The sequence below is a fragment of the Sorex fumeus genome, unplaced genomic scaffold (genome assembly GCF_029834395.1).
Source record: "Sorex fumeus unplaced genomic scaffold, SorFum_2.1 ptg000024l, whole genome shotgun sequence".
Classification (NCBI taxonomy): Eukaryota; Metazoa; Chordata; class Mammalia; order Eulipotyphla; family Soricidae; genus Sorex; species Sorex fumeus.
Genome location: NW_026606081.1, coordinates 23530954 through 23546534, shown reverse-complemented (window position 1 = coordinate 23546534; position 15581 = coordinate 23530954). Strand labels below are relative to the sequence as shown.

Genomic DNA, 15581 nt, shown 5'->3' with positions numbered 1-15581 from the left:
GTCTGCAGCTGCCTCTGTTTCCCTTCACTCTCCTCTGCTGAAACTCCCTTCCGGGGGTGCCGGGCAGGGGGGGGGGGCCGCCTCAGCTGCCAGGTGGTCCCTGGCCGGGCCGACTGCGAGGTGCAGGGCCGCCGGGCCGGGCAGGCTCCCGCACAGCCCCTCTAAATGTGGACCGTTTCTTTGGTGATTCTAGGCTTTGTGGCTTCCAGTTCTGTTAGCAACAGGACAGAGGGCCTCCAGCAGCGCCCTTGGCCAAGTGCTCTCCCCTTTCTTGTGCCCCGGTCCCAGCCTGGATGAGCTCAGCTTTGGCCACTCAGTGTTCCCGCACTGTATTTCTTTAGATCCCACACGAGAGAGCCATCGCTTTGAATTTGCCCCTCCTTTGCCGACTTAACTTCACTCTGACTTACTCCAGGCTGAGTTTCTTCAAGGAAAATAGGTCCAGGATATTGAGCAGGTAGACCCTCGGTTTACAGATGTGCAGGATTTTTTGGATATGATGTAGCTTGAGGAATGTCTAAACCTTAATCTCGTGTTGATTTGAGTCACTGTTTGGTTCCTGCCCTGAAAACTTCCTTCCCGATCTTGTCCTCTACGAGGGGCGTTGTGGTTGGTTTATTGCTGAGCCAGTTTTGTCTTCGCCCCACGCCCCAGTCCTGTTATATGTTGGCAGATCTCAGTTGCTTGTAAACTGGTCCCATCCTGGAGGGATTAAGGTAAGGACCACAAGGACCATAGAGAAAGGTCCTCGAGCTTTTGGTGATTCTACTCGAGGAACCAGGCGGCACAGGTGCTCAGAGCCAGATTTTTCTGAGTAGCAAAACCAAGTGAAACACAGGCACTGGGGAGAGAGTACAGGAGCGAGGCTCAGACCCTCACAGAACCCCCCCCCCCCCCCCCCCCCCACACACACACACACATGGTCCTCTGCGTTTGGCTGGGTGCAGTCCTGGTGGCCCTGTGCTCTGCAGGCGGGTCTAGGCGCCGCCCTGCAGACCAAGCAGCTTCACACCCTCATGCCTCAGCTCCGAGCCGCTCCCAAATTGAGAACCACCAGGCGGGGACCCCGGCCCTCTGGGCAGTTCCCAGGAGCTCCCCAGTTAAAGTCTTGAGAAGAAATTAAGTGTCCCAGATTTAGGGCATAGATCATTATAGGACTGTTGCTAGTTATGAATACTTGTTGATACTACCTTATAAGATTATGTTTTTTAAGTATTAATACTAAATTGAAGGGCATAACACAAGGTGTGAATAATGTCTGCGGCAGAGTCTGAATCTGTTCACTATGGCCTCGTCCTCGCCTGGATATAAGTGGAAGACCAATCATTAGATATTTGGAATTTTGTAATGGATAAGATTTTAAAGGAAATAAAATAAAAATCAGTGTGTTGCCCTGTGGGCTGGTGCGTGTATTTAGGGATTTTTCTTTCAGATTATAGCAGCTTTTTTTTTTAATTTTGAAAACTTGAACTATATTATGGCTCCATTTATCATCTAAAATGTTGGCTGATTTGGAGCCAGAGTGATAGTACCATGGGTAGGACATTTGCATCGCCAGGTGTGGCCCCAAAACAAAACCCAAAACAAAGTGTTACCTAATTTCACTGCAGTAGACCTAGATTTTATGCCAGATTATGTTAGAAATTGATGCTGCAACGAGTATGTGAAGAGTGGTTTTGTTTTTTTTTTTTTTTTGCTTTTTTTGGGTCACACCTGGCAATGCTCAGGGGTCACTCCTGGTTCTGCACTCAGAAATTACTTCTGGTCGTGCTCGAGGGAACCATATGGGATGCTGGGAATCGAACCCAGGTCAGCTGCATGCAAAGGCAAACACACTACCTGCTGTGCTATCTCTCCAACCCCTGAAGGTTTCTTTTTAATTCCATGCTGGTTTGACTTAAAATCATTTATGACTAAACTGTATGGAAAAGCGGTGAAAGATTGTAAGTCAATTTTTGGACTGAGAAGACAAGTGCAGTGATTAGGCAGCGTAACTCCAATGATGCATCCTCCTTGCAACTGTCCCTTGGGAGGGGACGATCTTAGCACGCGCTCATGAGACACTTTTGTTTTAATTTCTGCATCAGCTTGCTTTTATCCCTCCCTTCGATGCTGCAACTCCCTGCTCTCAGGGCCGTTGCCTGTTTTTCCCACCCCCCTCCTTGCCTGAACTGGGAGGTGCCCAGAGCTGTCAAAGAGCTGAACGAACGGTAAATCGGAGTTCGGTCGACCCACAGTTTGGTTACTTTGAAAATGTTTTTCTTCATATGTGACTCTTTCCTTGTCTGAATCGGCGTCGCTTTGGGCGGGGGCGCTTGCGGGTTCGTCCTGCGGGGATGGCGGTGTGCAGGCCTTTGGTGATCGGAGTCTTGTTCCCCCAGAGGACACTGCAGGTTCTGCTCCCCGACCTCGCTGCCAAAGCCAGCCCTGCCGCCTCCGCCCTCATCCGAACCCTCGGAAAACAACTGAATGTCAACCGGAGAGAAATTTTAATAAATAACTTCAAATACATTTTTTCTCATTTGGTCTGCTCGTGTTCCAAGGATGAATTGGAGCGTGCCCTTCACTATCTCAAGGTAAAGGAAGAGTTTGCTGTTTTGTGTCCGTTTATTTCATGGAAAACTGTGGGAGGAAGGGGGGTGGGTGAGTTCCAGCCCGACCTGGAGTAATATTAGGTCCGCTCATCTTTTCCTCTCCAGAAACTGTAATGGGGTGTGCTCGGGGGCCGGGCCTGTCCCTGATGCCGCTGGGTGGGGAAGGACCCGGGGTTCGACTCCATCCTTGTACTCGTAGGCCTCTTACCTCTGGCCCTCTGAGGTGTGTGTGAATACGCTTGTCTGGAACTAGGCCAGTACATGAAATAGAATTACTCTTTCCTTACTTGATTTCACTATTCACCCCAATGGTATGTAATCGTCATATCCATTTATGACTCAGGCTCTCACCGAATTTCATATGAGAGTTTTTTATTCTATTAAACAAATTTTGTTGTTGTTTGGGCCACATCTGACTGGTGCTCAGGGCCCACTCCTGACTCTACACTCGGGACTCACTCCTGACAGACATGGGGGACCAATATGGGGTGCCGGGGATTAAACCTGGGTCAACCTTGTGCAAGGCAAGTAATCTCTCCACTGGACTATCTCTCCAGCCCCGATTTTGTTAAAATTTTTAAAAACTATTTTCAATTTTTTTGGTTTTTTTGGTTTGTTTGTTTTGAGGTGGGGCCTCACCCTGTAGTGCTCAAGGCTTCCTCCCAAATCTTCTCAGGGCTCACTCCTAGCAGTGCTCAGGGAACCATATGAAGCAATGTGCAAGGCAAGTGCCCTGCCCACCGTACTATCTCTTCGGCCCCTGTTAGAACTTCTTAACTGGAGCTCTAAGTTCAGCAATAAAATGTTAATGTTTATATTTGTAGGAAGAGAGTTCGCTTCAGCTGTAGTCCAGTTTCATCATTTAGTTTATTTGGTGCTCTGATTATAGTTTGGTCTAGTTTCTTAGTTAAAATAATAACTTGAGCTTCAGTTTTGGCGACATCCTTGAGAAGTGTGAAGCTATGCAGGAATAGAAGTCCGTATCACGTGTACATATGTGACAGCCGTTTTCTCTGATGCTCATTGCTTTCCCTTCATGATAAGCCAGGAGTAGGCCTTTTTCTGCGTGAGATATAACGAATATTGAATAAAGTCATCATTTTTGAGAAAGAAAATAAAGGAGAGGTGGAATTAAAATATTTGAGTGCATAATGTTAGAAACTTTGCTAAACAATTTCTAAGACTAATTTCATCACAGTCCTCATAACCAGACAGTTCAAGTAATATGTGCTTCCCATGTTATAGATGAGGAAACAGGCAGAATCGAGGTCAGATCAGTTTCCCCCAGTGTGTCCAACTCTCACATAGCTCGTCAGCGATAGAACAGAAGTTGAAGCTGCTTGAGGCTGGCGGGAAGCCGGACGCGCTCTGAGCTTTTTCTCCCTGGGATCTGTTGCCCATCTCTGAGTAATGAGCTGATATATTGTGATCTTCTAGAGAACTGAGACTTCCTTTAAAATTTTTATTTCAGGGACTGGAGCAATAGCACAGCGGGGAGGCTGTTTGCTTTGCACGCGGCTGACCCGGGTTCAGTTCCCAGCATCCCATATGGTCCCCTGAGCACCGCCAGGAGTAACTCCTGAGTGCAGAGCCAGGAGTAACCCCTGAGCATCGCTGCGTGTGACCCAGAAAGCTAAAAAAAAATAAATTAAAAATTTTATTTCATTTCCAAATAAAGTCCAGTCACTTCTCTTTATTTCCTATTAGCTTTGCGAGGTCCATCAGAAGGGCTTAAGATTAGAGTCCTTTTTCAAAGCCTTCTAAAACCTCATCATTAAATCTTTTCTCTAGATCCAAAGCTTGTGATTTACTGAGAATGTGCTAAAGTCAATATACCTGTTTCCAAGATGTATATGGAGGAGGAAAAAAAATCCTCTTGTTAATAAAATGTATCTTTTAATTAGAATGAAACAGAAATTGAGCTGGGGAGCCTCTTGAGGCAGGATTTCCAAGGGCTGCATAATGAGTTATTGCTGCGGATTGGAGAACATTATCAGCAGGTTTTCAATGGTTTGTCAATACTTGCCTCGTTTGCATCTAGCGATGACCCGTATCAGGGCCCGAGAGATATCACGTCCTCTGAACTAATGGTAAGGAGTATGTCATATGGATTTTTTCTATTTCTTATTGAGCTGGAGAACAAAGTGTGTGTGTGTGTGTGTGTGTGTGTGTGTGTGTGTGTGTGTTTCAATTTCCAAAATTCGAAATTCATTGAAATCTTTTTGTTTGTTTTGGGGCCACATCTGGCTGTGGTCAGGGCTTACTCCTGACTCTGCACTCAGGGATTGTTCCTGGTGAGCTCAGGGCATCATTTGGGGTGCTGGTGGTCAAACCTGACTCAGGTGCATGAAAGGCATACCTTACCCATTGTGTTCTTTCTCTGGGCCAGATACTTGTTTAAATTTCAAATTGGGTATTTTGTTCTGCAAAGACTGATGGTGTAAATTATGTTTATAAGTCATTAATAAACATGTATTAGGATTCAAAATGTGTTTTGAAATGATGTTATATTTTTTCTCACTGAGTAAAATTATTTTTTCTGTTCCTTTTTAGTTATAGATTAGACCACGTCTATAGTTACCCAAACAACCCCTCCTTGACATAGGAATAGTAGCTTTATTAATTCTCACTGTGTTAATATCCTCTGTTGAAGCTAGATGATACGTTAATTACACTTGTATCGCTCTATTATACATTTGTATCTGGATAAATACTCCGATAAATACTATTTCCTTTTGATTTTCATTTATGATACTGAAGCCTGCAAGATATCTATTTGTTCTCTCATTTCCTGTTCATTCTTAAGCTCATTCTAATTGGACTCTGTTCTCACTGTTTTACTGAACTGTTGTCAAGGAGTATTCCTGCTGTGAAGGCAGTGGTCACTTCTCTGTCCCTCCCATATTTAACCTTTCAGTAGTATTTGGTACCACTGATCAGTTCCTCCTGTGTGACATGTTTTATTTTTTATTCTTTTATTTAATCACCGTGAGATACAGTTACAAAGCTTTCATGATTGAGGTTCAGTCGTCCAATGATCAAACACCCCTCCCTCCAAAGTTAGCGTTTTTGACCACCAGTGTCCCTAGTATCCCTCCTGCCAACCCCACCCTATCCTACCCCCTGCCTCTGTGGCAGACAGTTTCCTTCTTCCTCTCTCTCTCTCTCTCTCTCTCTCTCTCTCTCTCTCCTTTTGGGCATTGTAGTTTGCAGTATAAATGCCGAGAGCTATCATGTTTGGTCCTTTATCTATTTTCAGCACACATCCCCCATCCAAAACAATCCTTCTGACCGTCATTGACTTAGTGATCCCTTCTCTATCCCAGCTGCCTTCTCCCCCAGCTCATGAGGCAGGCTTCCAGCCGTGGAGCAATCTTCCTGGCCCTGTCTCTACTCTCCTTGGGTGTTAGTCTCCTATTATGTTATTTTATATCTTTGTGACTTTTGTTTTTCTTTTTGGGTCACACCCGGCGATGCACAGGAGTTACTCCTGGTTCATGCACTCAGGAATTACTCCTGGTGGTGCTCGGGGGACCATATAGAATGCTGGGAATTGAACCTAGGTCGGCTGCGTGCAAGGCGAACGCCCTATCTGCAGTGCTATTGCTCCAGCCCCTCTGTGTGACATTTGTGGTATCACTTTTTTTTTTCTTTTTTTCTGCTTCACACTGAAGCCGAAGTTGTACTCAGGAGTACTCCCGACATCCTTTCTGATGGTGCTCTGGGACTGTGCAGTGACAGGGATTTAGTCCAGGCCTCTGAGAGCAAGGTGTCCTGCCTGTTGGTCTGTCTTTCTGGCTCTTGAGTTTTTTCTCTACCGCATGCTTATTTAGTTTTTGGTTCTTTTACCTTCCTTTAAGTGCTCATTGATTACCTTTTCTTAGAAAGATACAGAATTTGTTCTCAATAATAATTTGTTCTCATGTGGTCCTTTGCTTTGATGTGTTTTATATTTTGATAATTTTAGAATTGAGATGGCGGTCCAGAGCTCTGAGCTTTGGACTCAGGGCATACATAGGCTGGATCTTAGGGAACAAATGATGCACATTCAAATATTAATTGTAAATAACCCAATCAGAGGGCTATTTTCATTGTCTTGAGTAAGGTCAAAAGAACTCACAGGGAATTTACGTACACTTAGTTCTGTGCGAGAAGAGAAAATGGTGTTACTAGGATCTGGTTGCAAGCTTTTGGTAAACTTAATTTATCTAATATTTATTTCCAGTACCCTAATAGAATTAGGTAAAATAGTAAAGTAAAGTAAAGGCCCTCCCGTTGATCGTCGATTTGCTCGAGCGGGCCCAGTAACGTCTCCATTGGAGACTTTGTTGTTACTGTGTCTGGCATATCGAATACTCTCGGTAGCTTGCCGGGCTCTCCGAGAGGGGCGGAGGAATTGAACTCGGGTCGGCCATGTTGGCCGCGTGTAAGGCGAATGCCGCCCTACCCGCTGTGTAAAATAGAAATTATATTAAATAATTGTCTTATAAAATGATTGTGTAAAACTTACAACGTTTTCTGTGTCCTCCCCCCGCCTTAGGCTGATTATTTGCAACCCAAGTTGTTGGGCATTTTGGCTTTTTTTAACATGCAGTTACTGAGTTCCAGTGTTGGCATCGAAGATAAGAAAATGGTGAGTAGCTGAGTTACACAGTCCTCTAACAGAATTCCCACATGGCATATAGGAAACAGGATTCTCTACTTCTGATTACAGACGTTCAAAAATAAGGTACCAAACATATGCTCTTCTCCATTCATTGTAGCTTTTGTGGAGTCAGAACAGGAATTTTACCATTCACAATTGTTTCCTATAGATCGAATATGTAGCCTAACAGTAAAGGAAGGTGTTGTCTCCTCAACTAAAAGTGTATCGATATTGGGAGAATTTGACTTTGGACACTGTGCCCTCAGATTCCGTCTCTTAGCTCGGATTCCTACCGATCTGCTGTTTACTAGAGAGCCAGCTGGTGACCCTTCGCGTCTCGCTGATGGCTCATAACGTTTAATTCATTCGGAGAAAAAAGAATATTCTGATGGTCCAAGTGAACTCTGCGTGATTGAATCATCCACATTATCGTTCTGTTGTCCATTTTCTAATGATCACGATCTCTAGTATTTTTTTTTTTTTATTAAAAAATTTTTTAATAGTGAGACATCATGAGGTACAGTTGAAGACTTACACATTTTTGTGCTTGGGTTTCAATTATACAATGATCAAGTACCCATCCCTCTACTGGTGCCCATTTCCCACGATCTCTAGTATTTTTGAATACCAGAAATTTGTGTTTTTATAGGTAAAGTTAATTTACTATTTTGTCATTCTGTGTTCCAGTGAATTTGGCGTAATGACATTTCACTGTGACTCTTGTAACGGTCACTATTAGAAATTTTTATACATTGATTGGGGTAGGATTTTAGATACTGATTGAATTAAATTTCTCTTTTTATAGCTTTCCACTTCCGTGATCAGTAAAATTATAGTAAAAGTCATGCACAGGAACTAGTGTCTTCGCCTTTCTCTTAATAACGCCAAGAAGCCAAGAAAGACTTGACACAGTATTATGATTAAACTGGCTTCGGCAACCAGTACGTTTTCTTTTGTAGTAATCGATGTATTTAATCCATCTGTATCATCTGCACAGAACCTCAGGAGAGTGACCGCCAACCTAAGAGAGTTTGAATTTGTGTATTCAGCCATAAAGAACTTGACTGTTTTGGCAGATAGGTTAAGAAGGGTGTTTCTTTACCCTTAGAATCTGGAGTTGTTGATGCAAATCAAATTTTGTGACCTATGTAATAGTCAATTGTGTTATGTTATTTTCCAGAGTGTGTCACCAGTTATTTGTTACCCTAAATTTAGAGCATCTTGAATCTGGTATCATTTTAAAAAGGTATAGTTTGAGATGGAGAAGAAGAAAAATAAGTTTCATATTCTTAATAAATATGAAAATTACTATGCTAGAGGACTACTAGAACCAAAATAAAAGGTTTCAAGGTAGGGGGGAAAAATAATATTTTCCAAATTCTTCATTCTGACATAAGAAGTTAGATGTGAGGAATTGGCCAGAGTTTCTTCGACCTCGTGTTGTCAAAGAGTAGATTGTGATCTGGGACTAAGGCAGGACACGCTTGTCCTCAGGAGTCGTTGCCCCTGCCGATGCCACTGTGTCTCTAGAGCCTAAGGCCCGTTCACCCCTTAGGCCTTGAACAGTTTGGTGTCACTGATGAAGCTGATGGGCCCCAGACACGTCAGCTCTGTGCGGGTGAAGATGATGACCACGCTGAGAACTGGCCTCAGGTTCAAGGACGATTTTCCTGAACTATGCTGCAGGTAAAATGCCCACACTCAAGGCTGTTTCTGTTGAAGAGGGATGGTGTTCATTGAAAAAATATTTCATCATGAAACCTTTTAACGTCCTGAGAAACGAGAAACAGTAGAACAACCCCTAACATATAGCCTACCTTCTGCAGAGCCCAGCACAGCTATCTGGGTTAAACCTCCCCTTCACCTTCTTGTTGTTGTTGTTGTTGGTTAGATGGTTTTTTGGTTTTACTTTTCATTGTTCTTGGTTTTGCCAGGAGCAAGGTGCTCCAGACTCAGCACTGGAGGTAAAGGTAGGAGTCAGGGGCTCTGTATTGCCTTGGGGGGCTGACACTCGGCCTTCCACATGGCCAGGCATGTGCTCTGCGAGGGAGTCATACCAACGCCCTCGTTGGAGCATTTTGCAGAAAATCCCAGTATCACATACTTGTAAATAACCAGTGTGTATGAATAAGGGATTGAAAGTAGGAACGATGTTCTGACCGTACGTGTTTTGTTTCGCTTTGGGACGTCCCAGCCCATGCTCAGGTGGTACCCGTCCAGCTGGGCCGGAGGTTGAATACTCGGGACTGTGGGTGCAGAGCCTGCCTCGGGCGGGGGGGGGGGGGCTGAGTCGAGCTCCCAGACCCCCGCACCGCTCCCACCCCCACGCAGCATGCATTAAATAGCAAATTATTTTATGTAGAAGCATGGGAATTTGTAACAGCATCTAATGCTTCGTCAATATTGAGACGTCATCTCAAAGATAAGTTTGAAGTTCCTCCAGAGTTTTTTTTGTGTGTGTGCATAAAAATGGACGGGAGGTGCCCGGGTTGCATGCGGCCGTTATCTGGACAAACTGGCACCTGGTTCCCTCCCACAGCTCTGGCCAACACTGAAGTTTCGGCCCATAGCATTTGGCTGGTGGCTGATTCTATTTAAATAGTACTGCTGACGGCAGGACTACTGGATGCAGTCTAAGATTCTCGGAGGTTCTCTTGTCCTTGGACTAGATGTTATGTGGCATGTGCAGTCAGTTAACTTTTAGTCATGGAAAGAGCCCCCTTTTTTTTTCCTCGCTTTTTGGGTCACACCCAGCGATGCACAGGGGTTACTCCTGGCTCTTCACTCAGGAATTACTCCTGGTGGAGCTCAGGGGACCATATGGGATGCTGAGAATCGAACCTAGGTCGGCTGCATGCAAGGCAGACGCCCTACCCGCTGTGCTATTGCTCCAGCCCCGAAAGAACCCTTTTTTGTGTGCATGTTCTACCAACTTGTTATTAATCTGTTTCAGTTCATTTAAAACTGAAAGTTTGCTTTTTTTAAAAAAACTTAGTTTAAAAATCATGTAATAAAACATTTTAACTTTCCAAAGTCCAAATTCATGCAATCAGTTATACGTAAGATCTGAAAAGTTTCAGCAGCTGATTGACTTCTGAAAGGAGAAGTACTTAACCACACACTTGGCCATATACTATGTTGCTATAAACATCAATCACTCTTGCTAACTGTCCCATCAGGAAGAGGGTGGGGGAGTAAAGATTAGTGTTCCACTCCTGATCCTCTAGGTGTCTTATTCTTGGGCGTTTTTGTATCCTCCCCTTTTTAAAAATATTTATTTTGTATTTAAACACTAGTCTCCCCACCAGTGTGACCTTCCTCCACCAGTATCCCCTGTTTCTCACCCACCCCCCCAAACTGCCCCCTCTGCAGGCACAAAATGATTTGTCACAACGAAATGGCCAATGGAACGCACAAACAAGAGTTCCGTAAAAGATTTGTCTCTGAGTGGAGTCATAAAGTCTGGGGATCCGATCGCCTTCTGCGTTACTTTCTGTTTTCTCTCGCCTAGCTCAGTGGCTTTCGTGCCACTTTTCTCTCTGACTTCCAGGTTCCCCTGGGCTGTCAGTCCTGGGGGGGGGGCGGTTGGAGGGCCCCCGTGGAGCCGTGCGCCCCAGCAGCAGTAGCACAGAGGCAATTCTCAGGTGTGGCTTCGCTGAGCTGTAGATGGAGCTGGCCCGGTCATGGCTATGGGCCGTGGTGTGGGCAGAGCTGCTGGCTTTCCCGGCAGGGGGGCAGGAAGGGGGGGCTGCCATCCTCACTGCAAGAAGCCCCCCGAGTTTTCGGCCCAGACGCTTGGCTGCCTGGGCGTTTCATTGGCTTGGCATTTCTTCAGAGATGAGCCATGCACGCCTCCTCTTTTACAGGATATTTGAGTAGCCGCAGTGACCCTTGCAGTTTTTTTCTTGGTATGCCTGCCCCAAAAGATCGCAGACTCTTCAGTCGTGTTTTCCACATAGATTTTACGGTTTACCATATTGTTGAGATCATTCTGTTCTGCGTATACAGTACTGGTCTGTGTTCTGTTGGAACAGTTGACTGCTTAATCTAATCGTTTGTCTATATCTTTGCTCTGCTGACTGTTCGTCGATTGCCTCGAGCAGGCCCCTGTAACGTCTCCTTCATCCTAACCCTGAGATTTTTTTTTAAAAAGTGCCATATTCAAGGCTCTTTCAGAGTTAGGAGAATGAGACCCATCGTTGTTACTGGTATTTGGCATATTGGGTACGCCACGGGGAGTTTGCCAGACTCTGCTGTGTGGGCAGGTTACATTTGGTAGCCTGCCAGTTTGTCCAAAGTAGGAATGAGATAATAAGATCTGGGTGGAGGATGCTCAGCCCCGATCTGAGTAGGCTTGGAGATCTCAGTCCCGGGACCCGCAAGCCTTTGTTCCTCTGCCAGTACCTTCATGTGTGCGGAGAGTGGTCTCAGCGTGGTGGTGGCTGGTTCTGGGGTCTTCGGTTGCCGGAACCCTGGTCGGGGCGGGGAGGGAAACTCAACCCTCTCCCCTCCAAGGGGCCCTGGCGAGGACAGCCAGGCGCGGGGGCAGGAGACTCAACGCTGTTCTCTTCTGGGAGCTGGGTTTTATAGTTTCTGGGTCTTGGCCGTTGATGGGATTACACGGCACCGGGAGGCCAGTTGGTGGGTGTGACCCCTCACCTTCTGGAATTTGGAGGATCTGGGTGGAGAATGCTCAGCTCCGATCCGAGTAGGCTTGGAGATCTCAGTCCCGGGACCCGCTTGCCTTTGTTCCTCTGCTCCACTGACTACTCATTGATAAATTTCAGAGATCATAAGATTGTGTGTGTTGCATGTCTGTTTTGTTCTGCCCACGCAGAGCCTGGGACTGCTTTGTGCGCTGCCTGGACCACGCTCACCTCGGCTCGCTCCTCAGCCACGTCATAGTGGCCCTGCTGCCTCTCATCCACATCCGGCCTCAGGAGACCGCGGCTATATTCCACTACCTCATCATCGAGAACAGGTGTGCCCGGGGGCTGACATCAAGGATGAGCCTCTTTCAGTTGTCTTTTTATCACTCTGAGGGTTCTTGTTAGTAATAAAGAACTATTCACGTCCTTTCACTTAAATCACTTAAATACCCCACTGGCAGACCTCCACTATCGACACTACCTCCACTACCCAGCTGCCGCCACACTCCAGGACGCTTTCTGGACCCATGCGGCTGCAAAGCGGCCACGCGACACATCATAAGACACTAAATACCCATCTTCTGGAATTGCCGTACCATATTTGATAGGGTTCAAATATGGTTACACCTATGAGGGCGATTAGAGGTCGCCCCAAAAGCCTCTATCCCTCTTGGAAAGACTGGCAAGCTACCAAGAGTATTCCGCCCGCACGGAAGAGCCTGGCAAGCTATCCATTGTGTGCTCGATATGCCAAAACCAGTAACTACAATTCACGTCCTTTAAACGAAAATAATTGACAGGCTTTATCTAGTACAGATTGAACTGAAGTTATTTCACATCTGACATTCCTTCCATGTAAAATGCAATCATAAGAATTGCTTGGCCGTACTCAAAATTGTTTCCTTCAGTTTGGAAGAGGCGAGGCTGAATTTGCTTTCCGTCACATTGACAGCAGACGGTTAAATAGTGTGAGGAAGGTTAAGAGGTGCCCACTCACTCTAGCTGGATTGAAGCCTTTGTTACTTTTTTGCATGAATCTTTGAACCAGTCCTTACTTAGACTTAAATATTTTATGTACTTAAGAGCATCTCCATATCTGCTTGCACATTTCTTTAGATTGTATATACTTAAAGCCTCTTCGTATCTGTCTCACTATAGCATGCATACAGAGGTATTATTACTGATTCACCATTGTCTAACTGATAAATATTCCAAATTACTTACTTTAACTTCAAAACCTTCCAAAATCTGACTTCATTTTATTAATTTAAATTTTTTTTTTTAAGATTTTTCCAAAATACACTGGACTATAGCTAAGTCAGACTAGTTTACTACTCCTTACGTTTTAACCATTTACTGCTTTATACCCTGGAATTCTTCCTGTACATTTAAATTTTTTTTCATTTATCACTTAAAAACTGTATATCTTATTTCCTTTGTGAAAGGAAATAACTTGCCCATATGTTATTAACCATTAATCATTTCTGCTGCTAACTCTCCAATATAAAGTGCAAATTAATATACATTTAAAAAATCTATTTTTAATTTCCATACTTCACAGAATATAGACTAATATAATCACTGTACATCACTTCTTCAATGTTTTTGATTGTACAAATAGTATTTTTTTGCTTTTTTTGGTCACTCCTGGCAATGCACTCAGGACACTCAGGAATCACTCCTGGAGGTGCTCAGGGGACCATGTGGGATGCTGGGAATCGAACCCAGGTTGGCCACATGCAAAGCAAATGCCCTACCTGCTGTGATATTGCTCCAGCCCCTATTTTTTGCTATTTTTCAAAAATGTAAGTCCCGCTCCTGGCAATGCCTGGGGCCCCGTAGGGTTCCCCAGGCCCTGCCTGGAGGATTCTTGTGTGGCCCCAAAACCAAAATGGAAAAGAAAATTTTGGAGAAAGGGGCCTGAGAACTGACCCTGGGTCCATCCCTGGTACCACAGTACAGTTCCCCGAGCACATGTGACTCCCAAGTACAGAGCCAGGATCGTCCTGATCGCTGTCAGATGTGGCCCTCAAGCAAACAAAAACAAACCAAAAACCCCCAAACAGCGTTTGAATGTAATCTCTGTTTTGTAACCCGACTGGCGCTACTGGCTGGCTCGGTCTCTGGTGAGTCTTGTCCGTCATCCCTCGTGCAGCTGCGGTTGGCTGCAGGCCGCCTTGCACGGCTTTCCTGGTTCTTTCTGCGAGTCTCAGCCTCTTTCCCCACAGGCTGAACACACTGGGCTCCTAACTGGTAGAAATCTAAGCAGAAAGCAGAAACTTGCAGGCTTATGTTACATAAATCAGCATAGTAATTTTTGGTGGCGCTGTCTGTGAAAAGCAACACCTTGGCCAGATTGAGGGGGCCGTGACCATGCATTGCTGTCTCTGCCAAGAAGCATAATTTCTCAAGGGCTTTATAACGGACTGTAAGGGGTGATTGTCTTGAGATTCAAATACTTGAAACTGTAAATCAACTGGGCATCCTACACATGCTTAAGAAGACTACTTCGCATCGGTGATGAGCTAGGACTTTTGTGTGAATCAAATAGGAATTCGTTTCAACTTCTGCTTCATATCTTTTTTAGTGTTCATATTTTTTTTACAGATAATTTTTTTCTTCTAACCATTAGGGATGCTGTGCAAGATTTCCTTCATGAAATATATTTTTTACCTGATCATCCAGAATTGAAAAAAATTAAAGCAGTTCTACAGGAATACAGAAAGGTATTTAATTTAAGTATTTGGAGATAACAGATTTATACCAAAAACTTGTACAAAGTTATACCCAAGTTCCAATACTTTGAGTAGAGATTGCTTAGAATCACACCTCGCCCTAATATGTAATATTCAGGTGGCTGTTTCCCATTGAATGAGTAGACCTTTTGATCTGACTTTCAAAAGGACCTTTTGGCATTTGTTTCAAAGATGTAGCATTGGGTAGAGTGAAGAGCAAAGAATGTGGTTCTTGTGTGTTTCTATATATTTGTTGTGCCAGAGTAAGTTTGATTACTCAATTGTTGTGATTTTTTTTCTCCCTGTCTCAAGATTTTAGAAAGGTATCTCTCTCTTTACTGATTATTCCCTACGGGGACTAGAGGGGAGTCCAGGGAATCACACACTTACTTCCCGTGTATCTGAGCCCAGTGTCTGCCTCTCTGGCTCTCCAGGAATGACAGCAAGGGGTGGTGCCAAGCTCCACCCATTCCCCACCCCAAAGGGAAGAGTTACTAATGACTGACGTATGCTGTGCTATGGAAGAGAGGGAAATTTTCCCATCAGTGTTCTGAATTGGGGTATAGTTCAACTACTTTAATGATGAGGAAACCTAGACTTTCCAAAATGGCTTTTGAAGTGACTAATCGAAAATATGTGAACGTCTGTTTCTCCAGGAGACTTCTGAGACGGCTGACCTTCAGACGACTCTCCAGCTGTCCATGCGGGCAGTTCAGCACGAGAACGTGGATGTCCGGATTCACGCTCTGACAAGCCTGAAGGAAACTCTGTATAAGAACCAGGTATGTGACCCAGGCTAAGATGCAGTTCAAAACCATGGGAACGAAAGTCGGGGAGTTCCTTCAACAGGTTGGCATTAGTTTAAGATTCGGTATAGTCAATGAAAGAAATTTTCATTTCACCCAGATTACTAGACCTGATTTAGGCTCAGTAATCCTGAGATTTCCTTTTCGACTGA

General features: G+C 44.7%; 1 protein-coding gene across 1 annotated transcript in view; it reads left to right on the top strand.

Annotated features, from left to right (window-relative positions):
* ATR (ATR serine/threonine kinase) overlaps positions 1-15581 on the top strand; it is a 100413-nt gene that overhangs the window by 22558 nt on the left and 62274 nt on the right. Inside the window, exons 15-21 of the mRNA XM_056113938.1 lie at positions 2382-2576; positions 4499-4684; positions 7135-7227; positions 8795-8925; positions 12077-12220; positions 14521-14614; positions 15280-15405. Of these exons, the coding sequence (XP_055969913.1) occupies positions 2382-2576; positions 4499-4684; positions 7135-7227; positions 8795-8925; positions 12077-12220; positions 14521-14614; positions 15280-15405 (969 nt within the window). The remainder of the gene's footprint in view (positions 1-2381; positions 2577-4498; positions 4685-7134; positions 7228-8794; positions 8926-12076; positions 12221-14520; positions 14615-15279; positions 15406-15581) is intronic.